The sequence below is a fragment of the Oxyura jamaicensis genome, chromosome 1, assembly GCF_011077185.1.
Source record: "Oxyura jamaicensis isolate SHBP4307 breed ruddy duck chromosome 1, BPBGC_Ojam_1.0, whole genome shotgun sequence".
NCBI classification, from domain to species: domain Eukaryota; kingdom Metazoa; phylum Chordata; class Aves; order Anseriformes; family Anatidae; genus Oxyura; species Oxyura jamaicensis.
The window spans coordinates 62389828-62407700 of record NC_048893.1 but is presented as its reverse complement, the minus strand read 5'-3'; the positions used below and the strand labels follow the sequence as shown (position 1 = coordinate 62407700).

Here is a 17873-nt window from a genome sequence, read left to right as displayed (position 1 = left end):
AAAAAGAGAGAGAGAAAGGGAGGGAATTTGTTGTCATGGATACAACCTATAATCCGCCAAGAATTTTAATTCTTTTAATTCAGATGTAGAGAGACCACTTAAACACTTGGCAAGCTCTGCTCGCAGTCCTGCCTTTAAACGGCCCTTGGTTTGGTGCCAGAGGTATTAAGGGGGCAAAAGGCATCAGAATGACAACTCCCCGCATGCTCTTTGAGTGTTACATGGGTTTTGCACAACCATCGCTGTGCAGGGGCAGAAAGCAAAAGGGATGTGGCCAGGCTAGAGCACAGTTATCCATGGAAATGCCCATGAGCAGCACGGAAAGGGCTGCACCGACAGCATTTGGGGTCCGTGCAGCTCTGCCCAGCCTCGTGCTACCCTCCGAGCACCTGTGACAAGCCTGTCCAAAGTGCGCTCCTTCCCAGTGACTTGAAACACAAGTCCCTAAGGCCATCAGAAAAGCCATAAGCAGCATGGGACATAATTAACCTAACGGCCATGCCATGGCAGTGGGAAGGAAAAACCTGCCTGCATCACCTTGCAAAACGTTCGAAGGGCCTCCAAGCATATTCTTGTCTGCCCAAGAGAAAAATCAGCAAGTGGGAAGATGCAGCAGTGTGCCTGGCTTTTGTTACAGCACCTTTGGATGAAAGCATGCGTCCGTCCGAACTTGGCGTTCATGGGGAGCGCTCCACCTCTGCGGCAGCTGCGATTCATTACCTCTGCCGTGCCGCTGTGAGCGACCCGCTGGAGTTAACCTCTACCTTGGAGAAAGGAGAAGAGTGGCTGAGGGCCCTGCGACAGACCTTGTTTTCTCACCAGTCCCTCATGCTGCTGGACACCTTCCAGCCGGTGCAACCCTACCGCAGCGCTCAACAGCCGGAGACTGACTCCGGCCAAATTAAGTGTGCAGAGTCAAACCTTAATTAGCCAAGCCCTATTGCTTGCCAGCAGTGTGGCAACTTGTTTTTCAGACACATTTTGCCCCGTTCCAACACATGCTGCAATATTTTATTGGCACCGTTTTGCCAACAAAAGTCAGAATGTTACGTCAATAACGTTTCACCTGTGCCAAATCTTTATACTACCCACTTTATATTTACTCCGGTATAGGATTTCAAGCCAATTTTCCAATCTGAATATTACATCACACTCATTTTCATGTATTTACATAAGTTCTCAATAAAGCTCTACATCAGGTTGATTTAAAACCTGACTTGATGCAGCTGTGAGAGCAGTCATCCTACAGGGAACAATCCTGCAGTGGCAACAACGCGGGCCGTGGCCTCACGATAGCGTGGCACCTTGTTCTGAAAGCTGCTCTGTGCGGTGTAGGTCACAGAGCCAGATCCTATGTTTTTCTCTAAAAGACCTTCAATTTGCAGCATTTGAATTCCTTTTATAAAGGGAAAGACAATCCTGCAATATTAAGCAGCAGCTTGTTTCTCTTGAAGAGTTCTAGTAGTTGCATCAATATTTCCTCAAAGTTAACACCCTTCAGCTTGGCAGAAGATTTGTGGCAGGCTGGGATTTTATTTTATTTTTTAACCTGGAAATCCTGTTGAAAGCCAGGCAAGTGAGAGATCTAAGGCTTTTCGGTTCCTCTGAAAGCCTCAGGCATAATCTCCTTCAGCAAAAGCATGACAAAGCAGTGAGGTTCCTGGCTGTACGCAGCACAGCCCCGAGTGCTGCTACTGCATCTCACCAGCAACGAGCTGAATTAGTGCTTGACACAACGCTAGAAATGAGGCAGGGAGTGAGCAATCCTGCCCAGGCATTGTTCCCACAGCACTCAGAACATTTCTGGGCCCCCTCCCTGCAGCAGCTGCCCTGCAGGTGGTCCTGTGGGTCTCACTAGGGTCTTTGCTGGCATTTCATGGACCAGATCAGGTCCTGATGGAGACACCAAGATCACAACTGGTTCACAAAGTGATGCTGCATGAAGTTAGAGAGCAGGGTGCCTGATCTATTTCAGACCCTCCCGCCACTGCAGAAGGGCTGGGGTCCCCCACAGGTGCCTTGGGTACCCCAGCTCACCTCCAGTGTCTTCTGCTGTCTAAGAGGCAGAAGTCACCCCAGTTTCAGCACTGAGCACCTACAACACTGACACCGAGAGATGGTGCTCACCTCTCCCATGGTTTCCCATGTGGCCTGGCACAAGTCTGCCTTGCAGAGTCCGTGTGTACTGCCACTGAAGTGACAGGACTGAAATGTCCTTTTCCTGTACCACTGCCTCCCTGCTCACAGCACAAGCCCTCTGCGATGAAGACACTCTGCAGCTCTGTTCAGAAGCCGGTAAAACAGGACTTTGATCTCAGCTGGGACTTCCAGAGGCCAAGTCAGTATAAATAGCAAGTGCTGAATGGCAGCCAGGGCTCACGGGAAGGAAGAGACGTCCTGGCTGCCCTGCTTCTCCCCTGCCCGGCAGCTCGCAGGCAGCAGGAGCATCGGGGCAAGCCTGCTGCTGCGCGCAGAGCACGGGGCACGGCAGCCCCGCTGTGCCCCAGCATCGAGGGAAAACTCAGCAGGACGGAGACATGAAAAAAAAAAAAAAGGCAGCTGAATATATTTAACCTGTAAATTGGCAAAAGCCATGTGAATTTGTTGACCCCAGCACACATTTTAAGAAAATCATATCCAGAAGCATGACATTTAAAAACCAAGCCTGCAGCACATTAAACGGTATTTCATCAAATCTTCAAGCTTGGGTGGGGGCAGAAGCTAAAGATTTGGAGCTCAGAAGGACAAAAAGGATCTAATGTCAAACAATGTCACAGCTAAACGTAAATAACTAATTGATAAAACCCCTCCTACTAAACTCGCATGTTCCCCATGATGCTGTGGCAACACAAGATTATCATACGGGGCTGCCTGCTTCTGCTCTCACATAAAGAATTTATGCAGGATCTATGTAAATCCTTAAAATCCCAGAAACTACTCAAGCCCAACAAAGGACTAATAATTCACAACATGCCTGCCTTGCAGAGAGAGCAAACAGTGCGGGCTTCTTCAGAGAGCTGACAGAAACCAGAGGAACATCACAGCGAACAGGAGGATGCGAGTTTGGGTGAGTTCTTCAACCAAACAATTACATGAGGGAGCAGACAAACAACACATATCTCACCTAAGCAGATGGGACAGAATCATGCTTGTCGCCTCGCAGGGCTCCCAGGTGCCAAAGGAAGCTGTAAGAACAGCCCCATAGTGCTGTCCATGACCATGGGATGGCCTGGGGTTGCCTCACTCAGTGGTGTAAATCAGAGCAGCCCCATTCCATCACAGCCCAAATTGCTCTAAAGGGCCGTTCGGGTGCCTGAGGATAAAGGAGAGCACCTCACCTTCGCTCGCCAAAGCTTCAGTGAAAGGCTTGAGGCTATCTTCAACAGACACTGATGAGGAATCAGTTTTTCTGCTGCCCCTTAAGGATTGGAGAAGGCAAATCTCTGATTTAGTACAGTGATAATCAGTGCTACCTGGTTGTTCTTTGAGAAAAAATGGTCGCTCAAAGTTTTCATAATGGCAAGGGCAGCTGGCTAGGGGAAAAGAAATGACTGTGGGAAGAGTAAACAGCCTTTGGATTTGAGATTCTTGTTTGCCAGAAGTTAAAAAGTAGACACAAACATCTGCAAAACACAGCCAAAAGTAGAAATTCTGCATAGCCCACATGAAAATTGAAATAGATCTCGTCTCGCTAAGAAAAAAGCTTTGAACCTTGACTGAGGAAGGGGTTTTCTATTCCTCAAATTTTTAGCACAAGTCCTCAATACGTATGTGCTTTTGTTTCCCTGCAAACACAGTCAGAGCAACAAGGTAGTGCCTGAGGAAGGTTACAGAGCAGTCCTTAGAGCTGGTGGGGGCTCTTCTCCAAGAAGATGCTTTTGACAAGTTAGCAATCCCCTGAATTATAGCATAGAAGGATCTACACCCATGAAAGAAGCCACAGCCTAGGAGGGTACTCAGCCTACAGATACTTAAGTTCTGGAGGGAGTTAGACATCTGCCCAGCCCAGCAGGAACAGCCAGCTTCCATGGCTGCCAACACAGTCACACTGCGTCAGGGCTCATGGGTGCACTCACACCAGTGTGGTTTGGAGTAAATAAAAGCCTGCGCTTTGATTCATATTTGATCAACAAAAAAAAAGGAACAATTGAGCAAAGGTGGCGGATACCCTAAAACAGGCAAAGATTAGTGTTTGCAGAGAACAGGTTCAAAAATAAATTACACTGGCTGAAGTAATTTGGCCATCATCCCATGCACCGTGTTCTAAAGTCTATTAAGTCTCTGATTCAAATTAACAGGCAGTCTTTTCAACCATCAGTTACCATTAAAATCACTCGGCAGGTTTGTCTCGCCTCAGGACAGCCACCAGGTACGTATATGAGAGCACCAATTCCCCAACAGCTTACTGTCAAGGCGTCGTTTAGAAGAATACCGCACAAAGATGTTCCCGATAGCCTGGATCTGTCTCAGGCCTGCAACACACGCTCACACAGGGAGTTATGTTAAGTCTCTGGGAAGATGCATCAGAATGCCTGGCCAGAGGGCTTGCTCCAAGAGCCTGACCCCAGTAACCCACGTGTCAGAAGGGCACGCAGGGCTTCGGGACCAAACGCGGCCCTGGCAGAGGCAGCGAAGCCGCGCTGCACATTTTTGACTCCCTGTAAAAACAGGCTAACAAATGGTGCTGGTATTTTAATTCTTTCCAGAAATAAATCGCAGATGGTATCCAAGGCCACCTGCAGTCCACGCTGAGAGGCACTTTCAAGGCGCGCACACACACATAAAGGGCCGTACGAACACTATTTTTTTGCTTCATGGAGAGTGTAATTTAACTGAATTTGAACAACCCCAGATACTGTTGATTTAAGATATATAAAAACCCAGTGGGTAGGTGTGTGGGAAAGCTTAGCAAGAAACCTGAGTCTCCCTTACAGCATTAGGGCTTTATTTCTAAAGTGGAGGGGGGAGAAAGAGCCACCAAGCTGGCTCCCATTCCTGCAACGTTATGCACCAACTTATTTCCTCCGTGAGGGATGTGGGTACAATACTCACACTGCCTCCTGCTCCCCCAGCTAGCCTTTGTTCAAGTACCAAGTATACATAAGGAGGATCTCGTGATGCTTCCTCATGCCACAAGCCAGTGTTCCCACTTTCCACGCTGCAAGCAATGCCCTTAGCCGTATTATCTGCAAGTTCTTCAAAAGCCAGTCTGCCTATGGTGCAGCACCAAACGTTTTCATATTGCCTGGTATGCCTCTTGGCCCAGCCTCTGCTCTCTCTCAGGGCCGAGCATCTGAGCAGCTCCCTGAGCCACACAGCAAGCCAGCCTCAGGGTTCCTGCTTGCTGCCCCGAGGCTCCCTTCTCTGGAGGATAACACAAGGGAGAACGGAGGTTTCTGCATCGACCTGCTGACGGCAGGCTCGTCCCTTTGCCACTCTGGTTGGCTAGACAGGTCCACATACACAGCCACTCTGCAAAAGTATGCATATTCTCCACACGTATGCACACTGGTGCATTGACGTACAAAAACTCACAGGATTACGCGTACGGTGGATGAGTTCTGCAGGACTCTGTGCCACCAGATGTTATACAGTTGGTAAGGGTCCGTTCACACACTTGCCCACGCCTCCCTTGGGAAAGAGCAGCAGCCCAGAGAGCATCGTCCTAGGGGTGCCTGATGCTTGGAGGGCCAGACGAGCCTCTCTGTCTCTTTCTCTTTTCCCCCATCCCTTGGACTTGCACACTGTTTAACCTTTTTTCCAGCACTTTTCCTTTCTTAGCTCCCCCAGTCTCAATTATTTTCTGCAATTCATTTCATCCAGCAAAAGTAAGTTATACAGAAATAACTCATTTATGACTCATCAATTTTGTGTCATTTGATGGTCACAGTATCTGGCTTCAGTCAAAGATAACTCATTCTCATCCACTATTAAACATAATTACTCTAGTGACATTTTTTAATTAAGGGTGGATCTATGTGTTTTTATGTCCAAAAGTGCAAACACGGAATTTTAGATGTCAGCTTTCTACTTGCCACAACAATTTAGCTCGGACAGCACAGGATTATTATTAGCATGTTCATACACCCAAGAAACCCAGCAATCTCCTTCAGCCCCACCTGCTGTTGCTCATATTAAAGAGAGATCTGTGGGAAGCAGAACCCTGGCAGCAAACATGGCATGCCAATGAGCAGTACTCTGCAGTGCTGGTCACAGAAATACAGAGGATAAGATGGAGCTGCTTTGGGAATAAAATGTTAAGTAAGTTCTCTTGTAGCAGGGAAGGGAATTTTTTTCCCCCTTTGTTGTTAAAAGATGTAAGGAATGGTGGTCAAATCGGTTTTAAGGCTCTTCTGTTTTTCTTTCATGTCAGCTTACATGTGTTCCTAAGGAGTGATAAAATAGTCTCAACAGCAACATCAAGTAAATGAGGCCGGCAAAGAAACAGGACAAGAGCTTGGTAACCATCAACAACAGCAAAAATATCTTCATTAGCACATCACAGATATTCTTCATACTTGTGTGAGGTTGCACGACCTTGCATTCTCACTCGCAAACATGAGAGTGGCAAGACAAGTTTTATTTCAGATAAAACTAGCTCTATTTGATCACCAGCAACAGGAGGTCTCTGAAATTCCTAGCAACAGCAGCGAATGTGCAGCAGAAGCAGTAACAAAAATTTTCAGGCTAGCTTTCAGAGTAGCCATGGTCAACTCCGTCTCAGGAAGAGTATTTCTGGCCTTTGCTTTTTGCAGAAAAATATCAAGCATCTCCTGGGGTCACAACCATATGTCAGGCAAACCACTGAAGCAGTCTAACCCAGCAGTGTGTTTTTATTGGTTTGCTGAAGGTAAGCTAAAAGCCTTATAAAACATTGCTCCAATTGCAGAATGCCAGCTGTTGGTAAAACCTGCTTTATGGATAACTCGTTTTGCAGTTCCAAAGGCTGTGCTTCCATTTGCCTTTCATGAACCTGACGTACACAAGGTACTTTTCCCGCATACACAAAACTGCTTTTTCTTTCTTTTAATTCTCAAATGATAATGCTGTTCTCTGTTTTGGTGTATCATTTCAGTTTTCATTGCCCCCACTCTTGAGCAGCATAATTGGATTGCGCTAATTACCTCAACCTGGCTATGCCAAGACGTTGCATCACTGGCCGCTCCACTGCCTTTTGAGAGGCCATCTGCAATGAGCCTCAAACACCAACAGTGGATCAAGAGGGGGCTGAAGGGATCAATTGCTGAGTTTGCCTTGGAAATATGCCCTGCAGTTTGTCTGTCAGAGGAAGCACGTTCTTCTGCCCCACCATTTATCCAGAGGATCCTGCCTGCAAAATGCCTTTGAAAGCAGAAATGGGAGCAAGTCATTAAAGGACTGGGGATCAAGTTTCCCAGGATTTGGTCCCAAATGCTGTTGTTTCCCTATGTAACTTCTGTGCGCTTCAAAGTCTTTTCGCACAGCTACAGCTACAGCATCACCTGCCCACATGATGGGAGCATTAGGCCACTTCACTGCACAGCGACATGGCAATTGACACTTCTGGCAGAGAAGCAGCAAGTGGAAACGCATTATTACGTTGGTGGAATGGTAATTGCAAGCGGTTAAAACAGCCAAGCGCATACTGACAGGATCACTTTTGTTTAGCAAACAGTTAAACTCACTCACCAGAGATCAAGAAAACCTACACTGCAATTTGGCACGAGCTTTAGGCGCGAGCTGGAATGATTAATGAGCCACGTGCCTCAGACAGAGCTGCTATGGGCGATGCTGCTCTCCCGCCCCTACCTCCCAGAAGCTGCCGGGTGGCGGTGGCAGCAGCCTGCTTCCCTATTGATTCCATTTCCTTATTAATTTCCCTATCGATCTGCCCACTGCTTCTCACCACGCTAGGCAGACATGATATTTTGATCTCCCATCCTTCTGACGGTGCTGCTGCCACACTGCTAAGCTTCTTGACTGGGCTGTATTTTCCATCGCCTGGGGAGTGTGGATCCGTTCGGATTCACCCAGAGAGCAGACACCTGGTGAGGGGTACCTGGGGGAATGTCCGAGAAGCTGGTGGTGTTAGTGCCTGAGCTGCTGGTCTGCCCACTCACTGATGAAGAAATTCAAGGCCTGAGTGCTGCTTCAGTTTCCCAGCTACTCTTCCATTTTCAGGTCAGGCCAGTGGCCAAAAATACTCAGAATCATCAAAATCTGTTCAGGATAGTACAGCTACCAAGTTCCTTCATTTTATTTGTAATTGGTCTGCAGTCAGGGCAGTGAGTGCAAAGCTGGAGTCTGAGAGGATGCATAAAATAGCTTGGACATTAAATCTGTTCTTATCTGTGAAAGCCCTTTCAGGTATCCACTATCACGTTGCCTGTGCCACATCCATCCCCTTCTCCACTGCTTCAGCACAGCCATCATGCACGACTCAGCAAGGCCCACACACAATCCCCAGACATTTCAGAAGCTGCACTCTTTAACTACACTATTTTATTGCATATTACACAGTCTCAAAGACCCAGTGATGGGGCTGGGGAGAGGGAGGAAGGAAATAAATGCAGAAAGATGAGGTGTGGGACCAAGGAGCGCAGCTCCCCAGTTACAGAGCCAGCAGGAAAGGCTTCTGGCTTGCACTGCAGGCCTTGCTAGGTCTGATAGCGAACATGCAAGGTAGGGGGGCAGGGGATGGCTTTTTGGAAGTGCCAACAAACTCTGAAGTTACCAAAGCAACCAGAACACTAGCAAGGACCACTGAGACACAGAGTACCTGGTGCTTCTGTGAGTCTCCAAGGCCTGACAGGGCTTCAGGTGCTCTGTAAACAATACCATCAGCACAAACTGTGCTATCTAATGAAGTTGAGGACAAGTTTGCAGTCAGTTCTCAAAACAGACTCTTTCATAATTGAAATACTGCATTGCAGAAGACAGCATTGTAATTACAATAAATGGGTGCTGCTGAGTTAGAGAAGAACAAAATCTTTTGTCAGCAACTCCCATCTCCACAAGCAGAGGCGATGCTGGGTAGGAACAGAAAGCTGTTAAGTTACTCTCCATACTAGCAAGTTCACTGCAGGGTTTGGAAAATATCTGTTAGTCTCTCTTCTTTTTAACTTCCAATGGCCCTTTCTGGTAACTTGGAGAAAGCTTGGAGAAGAGCTAGGGGGATGACTTGATGAATGCAAAAACTTGCATAACACAAAGTGCCAGCAGCTACATCCATTTATTGTATCAAGCAGCAGATGAAGGGAGGAGCTGATCAGTGTGGCATTTAAAGGTGTAAACAAATCCAATGACTGGAAACAACGTTAAACAAATCAGACTAAAAATAAAGGAGGACATTTTCAACAGACAGGGTAATTAACCTTCAGTACAATTTATTGATGGTTGTGCTGAATTTTCCATTCCTGGAAACATTAAAAAATAGGATGGAAGTTTTTCTAAATGACTTCCTAAATCCCCAGCATGGTAAAAGAGAACAGGATGCTACTCAGAAATCTAAAAATCACCTTCACCCAGTTTCACACAGACCTCAGTGGCAATGGCATCCTGTCCTCCCAGCTCACCTGGGTGGGTTAGGAGCCCTTGGAGAGCATGTGGTATAACTCTGCCGTCAACTGGCAAGACAACAAAACATAGATGTAATTTCTGGAGTTTCCTCCCACACCACATGTCAGGAAAGAATATTTCTTGCACCTCTTGACATGCCCTTTTGTGCTGAGCTCTATTCTTGCTGCCAGAGCCACTCCTAACTTTGTCTGCCCTTTCCACACGTGCCTTTTTTTTCCTGATGGTATTATCTGCACCCTCCATACTTGCTTTCCCTTACCACCTCCCTCCATCCCAGGACCTGCCATGTGCAAGGCCCGGGCCAGGAGAAGTTACGCATTATAGCCGTGCCCTTGGCCCAGATTTACTGTGTGTCTATGGGCCAGGCAATTCACCTTCCTGCTTCAGCTTCCCCCTTTGCTGAACTATGGTAATGATATTTACCCTGTTACTGCACAGGAGCATTGTCGGCACCAATTAGTTTAGTGTTGTTGCAAAGCTTTGCGGACAGGAGCCTCAATACAAGTAGTAAGTACTATTATTATTGCTCTACTTCAGATGGCTACAGCACAGGCATTTTCCAGGCATGCACCATTAACAATTTACTAAGATAAATGGCCCAGGAATCTGAAAATGCATTTATGACAACTACCTCCCGCTTACCCGTATACATTCAGCCAAGTAAATGACACCTCATTGCTCAATGTGTAGCTATGGTAACATTCATATCTCATATATTGAAGTGTACACACAAACACACACGGGCGCACGCGGAGCTGGAGGGAAGCCAGGCTCCTTCTTTTAACGAGACACAAACACCGAGCCAAGGAACCTTCCCAACCTCCGAAAGCTGATCTGCCTCCAGGGAGGGAATCAGGGGGCGAGGAGCAGGCAGCCCTCACTGGGAAGGGATATGCTGCCAGCAGGCTGCACCGCACAGACTGAGCGTTGCCGAGGCTTCAGGGAACTTACTTGAGAGCAGTTTTGTAGTGGTAGATCGCCTCAACATTACGGCCCTGGTCTTTCAGAAAATTGGCATAGTTGTAGTGCACCTTGGCGTTGTGGGGCAGAGTCTTCACTCCTGAACTGCGGAGAGAAACAGAAGCAGGATGGTGTTAGCTGGCCAGGTTACACCACCTCCCTTGAGGTCTACCTTTGTCTCATTGCTCCTTCTTTAAGGAAAGTTTGGTCATATTTCAAGTGCCTTGTTACCTCCTGTGTTTCCATAAGCACAACTCATGTTACAACCTCAAGCTTGGTCCACACATGCAAACTGCACAGGGCAGTGGCACAACACACACCCCTGTTGGACATAAATATGTGGCAAAAATTCACCCAACCTGGCCTTGGCCACCATGGGCATCTCTAGCACCAACATGACAACGCACCCTGTGGCCAGGTACTGTAGTGTTTCAGAATATAATTTATTACATTGAAAGACTCTAAAAAGCCTAATATTTGGAGGGAAAGCATGCAGTACTTTCTATAATATAGCTGAAACAGGCTCACTCATCTCCAGCCCTGCTTAAACTTGGCTGTCATGAAATGCCTTATGAAAACCTTGATCTCAATCTGTCAGCTGGAGGTACCAGACAGAAGGTTCGTTTTCCATACGCATCAGCCACTAGAGGGGATGCACAGCATACTCTGGGCACCCAGCTAGCAGAGATACACAGCAAAGCGCTGAGCAGAGTACCACCAGGAGGTGAGGGCTAAGGGGGCTCTTGCCCTTAGCTGGCAAGTTGCACGCTCTTGTGTTATGTGACTGTGGACATGTGGTGGCACAGCTGACCCATCCCTCCCCTTCGTCTTCCTTGCCGTGCAGCTTGGACTGAACGTTTGGAATTAATAATGAGGGCACAAAGACAAAAGGAGAAGAGCAAGCATATGCTTATTTACTTAATTGAGAGCACAGTAAACAAGGTACATCTTGCACAGCCAGAGGAAATGCTGTTTCAAGGTTATAGATAGAAAGAAATCACAGGAGCACGTACACCATGGAAATATTTCCCCTGCAAGAACCCAGAGAAGTCAGAACTCCGTTTAACAGGGGAATCCTTTCCAGCACATAAATAGGAACTCTCTGAGGTAATGGGAAATAAAGATGGATTAATCTGTTCACGTAAAAGCAGAAATAGCACTGTTCCTTGCTCACAAGCAGATTCCTGCCAGCTGCTGTCTTTTTTCCTCTGAGCCTCCTACCGCAAGGAAGCGCAGGCATTAGGACATTCCCAAGCCTTTTTGCTCTGCCTTGGGTGTCTCTGCTGTTTAACTATGATGGGCAATGAAGTTAACCACAAAAAGATGAGGTCGCACGCAGCCTCTACATTGATGAGAATGTACCTACAGATGCCAAAAAAAACCTTTGTGAGGGATTTCACTTTAAAATGGTGCTGGAGAATCAGTCTTAGTGGCAAATACGCCGTCTTTTTGGTTATCTGCAGCCAGTGGTATCAAGCATCACTAATGCCTACTTGTGAGAGCTTCCAAAGCTTCGCCCACGGCTGCCTTGCAGAGTTCAGTACAACACAGCCACGGTCTGCCTGCAGAAATCAAAAATACACCTTGCAGTTGGCTTCCTAATCATCAGGTACTTCCAAATTACTTACTGGGAGCACTACAGGAGTAAGACATTTTGTGACTAATCGCTGAATTAAATCAGTTAATTGATGCTATTCTTAAGAGAATGATTTTCTATATTAGTTTTCACAAAGATATACTGCACTAGCAGCAAGTAATGTGTGACTGCTATGGCTGTGTTAATTTCCATTGGCCTTGGGAGCTATTAACTACACACTTACAACCTCTGGGCATTACTGGAATATTAATTCTTATACAGAAAGGTTTGCATTACATCAGTGACAGCGTTACAGGCAGAGGCGCAGACAGGGACTCAAAACTGTTACTATCTCAGAGCTATGTGCCGTGAGTTGTTAGCTCTGATAGAGCCCCTGCTGCACCAGAGCACATTGAGTTAATGGTGAGAAGTATATTACATATGCACAAGTACTGCAGTCCTAATGAGATACAGTTCTAACGGGAAGATGCATATGTTTAAATATTTTAATTCTGGGCTGTTTCCCTTTAAATAGAATTTATTATTAATCCTGCTGGTCCCATTTATTAAAATGTCACTAATAAAGCTCTTTCATCTGTGTGCTTCTGCTGGGGGTGGGGGTGACATAGGAAAGGTTCGGGCTCGAGGTTTTACGATGCTCTCTTCTGCACCACACCACTCACGCTCCCTGACCTATTTATTCTCCTTGCATGGGCGAGAAGGGGGGTGTTTGGTTTTGCAAATACACACAGCACTGACTGAGGCTAACCGCTTGGCATCCCTGAACTGTCAGCAGCAGTAGCAAACACCGCGCTGGACGTGGAGTGGGTTTTTTTGGAGAGTTTAGGCAAACACTTCTGCTAATTGATTGTCAACCAGCTGAGAACACTGTTTGCTCATTGACAGAGGAAACAATAATGTCCATAAAGAAAGCCAAGAGGGAAAGGGTGGAGTATAAATAACAAAGCAGAATACAATGGCTTTCCATTTCTGCTTTCCGCAAGCCTCCAGCCTCTCACAGTTTCAATCTATTTTTCCAGGTCGGTTTTCCAAATGCTCGTATTTCCCTCCTCCCCAGCCCAGCACAAACGTGCCCTTCTGAAAACCTATGGCACCACTCTCCAGCCAGCCAGAAAGAAGTCCACTGAGATCCAACGTCACTTCTCAGGAGGATTTCCTTCCCTCCTGACTTCTACGACAGCAGTAAGTGATATAAATGGAAAATAAACAATGGGCAAACTGCTTTACGTAACACTTCCTCCCCATGGAAAGGAGAAAGCCTGTTAGTCCTAATGCAGAGAAACCAAATACCATTGGCATTTCTAACCTCAAACGCTGTTCTCACCCAAATCCCACTTGAGCTGGAGAATGTCTCCTGCGATCCTCTCCATTGTTTTCCTCAGTGCCTGTCCTACTCTGCAAAGTGGCTCTGTGCAGGGCAGAGAGTTCATTGATTTGCTGTGATTTCCATATGAAAAGTGCTTGGTTTGTAAGGAAATTTGGCCTCTCCTGCATCAGCAGGAGCCCTGGGAGACCGACGGGATCTCCTCTGCTTATCACCAATAAAGGGTCACTACAGCAAGCTGTTCTCTGGATGACACAAACAACTGTCTTCCCTGCCCTCCTACCCTTGTATTCATTAACATAGATGCCAGCATTGGACTCTTCAAATAGTTCTGTAGAAGATGCACAAAATGCAATGGGAGTTGCTCTTCTCAGCTGAGCTGGCTTTCAAAATTACCAAAAGCACACAGCAGTAAATGCCGCCTTCGGAGTTGTTTGTCTTTTTGTTGTTTTTTCCTGTTTCTTTTTGGGTTTGGCTGTTTGTTGTTGTTGTTGTTTTTCACATTACTGAAGTCAGCAGACTTGTCTTGGGGAGGGAGAACTGCTGACTAAGAAAGACCCACTTATCTACAGCTCCTTTGCCGGCTACAACTGCACTTCCAGACCCTGTCACAACTGTGGGCTGTGCACGCAAACGCTTTCCAGGAGCAATAGGAAACGTGGCAGCTTCACAAACCCCGCAAAGGTCGGTACAGCGGAAGCAGAGGTTAGCCTACAGCCCTCACCTCCCTTGCCCTGACTTGAGGCATTAATGCTGACTGCAGTTGGAGCCTGACCTCCTGCCTTGTGCATTCACTCCATAGGGCAGTTCCCTAAATATTTAACAAACATGCTCTCCTTGCCCACCTGCCAATACAGTCAGACAAACTGCTCGGGGCTTCTGGATATCTGTTCAAATAATTGGCCTCAAATGGCTGTATCTATATATATCTGGCCACTTTTTATACTCGTGGTTCATTTGCTTCTCATTTAGTCCTTGCACACATGCTGGTGCATAGATGTGTAGATGCATCATTTCCTCACCCTCTCCCACACTTGAGGGAGACAGGACCCGGAGGGATTTCTGCATCTAGCAAACTTGGACCCCACACTGGAGACTGAGAGTTGTGGCAGCCCACTAGCAGAGTGGGTGATGGTGCTGACACTGGCAGCATCATATCAAAGCACAGTAAGCCTTGAGAACGGGACAAGAAGGGATTCAAAGCACAAAACTGGTAACATGTTGAATATATCTACATCTGGGGACAAAAAAGTGTAGAAAAAGCATGTGTAACAGAACCAAGAAAACTGAGACAGATCGACACTGAACAAACACATTTAAGCAAATGGAGAAATTGAAAGTAGAAGTGAAGAGGAAAAACTAGGAAGGAAAAATCAGTAATTAATTAAAGCAGTAAGTGAAAGAAGAAGAATGGAAAACTAAAAATGTGAATAAGGATCCTCTCAGCACATACTTCTTAAACACACACACAGAAACGACCAAGCAAGTTGATTTATGTCTCCTTTCCCCCATATATAGATTTGCTGTTTCCTGATTATTTTCTCTCATACTGCTTTATTGTTCCTTACCTCCTCTTCCTTCTCTGTTATTTCTAATTTATTGCTGTTGCACATACCTCCATCCACTTCTCCCTCCTTTCCTCCTCTCCACCTCATCCTACATACAGCCTCCTCCTTCTGCCCCAAAGACAAGATCTCCCACTCTTGGAATGAAATTATCTTCTTGCTATACTGTTCTTCTTTTGTATTTCCTTCCCATCCTACCATATTATAGACTCTCAACAGATGTATAACACTTATCAAAGAAGATCTTAAAAAGACAACAGAAGGCCAACATGGTTAAATAACATAATAAAGAAGGCTACAAGAAATGAACAAAAAAGAACTGGAAGTAAGACCAGAAGAAATTTAGGAAAAAACTTGCTAAAAACATCAAAAATAATAATAAGATACATCAGATAAAGGAAACCTGCCAAAGATCCCCCAAGGCCAATATACAATGGAGGTCTAAGAGTAGTGCTTGAAGAGAAAAAAGGCCACAGCAGAAAAGCTCACTACAGGAGAAGTGAACTTCCTTACAGGGGCAAGTCCAAAGCACTGTCTCAAACTAAAGTGGCACTAAAATAAGCTTTAGAACAAATCAACCCCAAGAACACTTACAAATCCGTAGGGCCTGCCAGTATGCATCCAAAAGAAATCAAATGTGAAGCTGCAATTAGCTGCAGTACGCAACCTATCATTTAACTGAGCCTCAGCACTAGACAAGTGGGAGGTGATGAACGTGATGTTATCTGCCTCCAGCCAAAGGATATGGGGAGCAACAGACCACCAAGTCTGATTTCCACTCCAGGTAATTTGGGAGAAATTGTAATAAAACTAGATCAAGCAAACTTCTGGATAGCACTAATCCATCAGGGAAGAATCAACCTTGCATTTTGCAGAAAGAAGTTAGGGGGACGGATCTGTGGTTCTTTGATGGACTCAAAAGGCACGAGGTACTAAAGCCATTGAAAGCTTTTATGAAAATCTAAATATAGCCTAGTTGGTTGCAAACATATATACCAATGCTGCGTACCTAAATATTCAAAACGGCTTTTGACAAAGTCCCTCACTGAAGACTTACGATTTCTTAAAGGCATCATGGAATAAGAGGAAAGGTCCTCTTGTGAATGAATCAATGCCTACTTGAAAGGCAGCAAGTAAAGAGCACAAGTATGTGAACAGTTTTCATAGAGAAGACTACAATCAGGGTTTCCAGGAGACATGCACTGGCACTTGAGCTGCTTCACGTGTTCACAAAGGATCTGGAAAAGGGAGCAAACAGGGAGGCAACACATTTGCTGATGACAACGACATGAATCACACTGCAGGAATTAAAGGGAACTACAAAATCTTGCAGAAGGATCTCACAGTATTGAAAGCTGGGCAAAAAAAGTGGCAGATGCAATGCAGTTCTGGTACAGGCACAAGCTCAGACTGATGTCTGTCAATGAGACGTTTCCACTCACAACAGGTATCTTGGAGTTCACGTGGACAGTGCTGTGAAAATATCAGCCAGTGCTTAGGAGTGGTCAGAAAAGATAAGTGGAAGATTGGGAATTAATAGGAAAGGAGAACAACAACCAGAAAACAGCCCTACGCTACTGTGCTGCAGCTGTCTCCTGAAAGGTGTACGCGGTTCTGGTCTCCTTCTCAAAAGGACAGGTTAAGAGTTTGAAAGCGTCCAGCAAAGAGTGACAAGACAGATCAGATGTCACTTAAAGGAAGCACAGCAGCCACCACATAAGGAGAATTCAAAACCAGCAGACTCCAGCACAAAAGAGAGGCAGTCCTGTGTGAGGGCGTAGGGGAGCGGCTGGGCTGTAAAGGCATGAAGGGCACAGGAAAAGTGCCAAGCTGGGGGGTTACTCCCTACTCAAAACACCAGACTAGGGGACAGCGAGCAAGATGATCAGAATGTTCACAACACAGAGAAGGGAGGTCTTCCTGTGCACACTGTGTAATTTAACGATGGAGCCCGGTGCACAGGATGCTATGGAAGCCAAAACTATAAATAGATTTGAAAAAGCAGTCAAAGGCATTAATGGAAGAAAAGTCTATCAGTGGCTGTTAAATGCAAAAAAAAGCATATGACTCCTGACTCAGGAAGTCTATAACTGGAGATTATTGCAAGCTGAGAAAGGACTGAGGGAAGCATCGCTGCTGCTGCTCCTGTTCTTACACTGATTTTCTAGGCATCTGCAGCTGACTGCTCTCAGAGGCAGGACACAGTACCAGGTGACCCAGCAAGAGCACACCTACATTCTTGCCTTCTCCTCAAAACTCTGGGGCAGATCTCCCTCCTAGAATTGTCCCCAGAAGAGCTGAGCTGAAGAGCAAGCTGGCTCAACCCTAGCCACCAAATCCCCAGCTCAGGGCAAGCTCTGGCCCAGTACTGCACTGAGGCAGGGGCACAGTTTCTGAATTTGATCTGATTTGCAGAAGGCCACCCTGCTTTGAATGGATACAGGATAGACATGTCTATTTGCATCCAACTAGGCAGAGGAAACCTTTGCTTTCTCTTCTGTGACAGACCCCCGGACACACCGTATCATCCCAAGAGTGCTCCCTAGTGCGAGATGCCTCCTCTCCTCCTCCAGTTTGACTTCATTTCTTAAACACAGGTGACCACAATTGAATGCTACGTGACACCAGACGATGCCTGAAACACACCGTATGGAATTGCCATCTTCCCACCCCCTTTTCAACAAGAGAGTGATCCAGTTTGGAAAGCTGTCTGCCTTTCCTGCGAGTGGCCACCGCTCAACGTGGCGGACTGGAACCGAGGCCGAACGGCTTGGACTGGGACCACGTTCAGCACGGAGCAGTCACCATGGCTGCTAGCGTTTAAACAGCAAACTGCGCTTCAGGGAGAGGGGCCGTGAATCACGCTGGA

The 17873-nt window shown here is 46.4% G+C and overlaps 1 protein-coding gene across 1 annotated transcript in view; it reads right to left on the bottom strand.

Annotated features, from left to right (window-relative positions):
- The window catches only part of TMTC1 (transmembrane O-mannosyltransferase targeting cadherins 1), a 147609-nt gene that overhangs the window by 26233 nt on the left and 103503 nt on the right, over window positions 1-17873 (bottom strand). The window contains exon 11 of the mRNA XM_035345237.1: window positions 10510-10623. Coding sequence (XP_035201128.1) covers window positions 10510-10623 — 114 coding nt within the window. The remainder of the gene's footprint in view (window positions 1-10509; window positions 10624-17873) is intronic.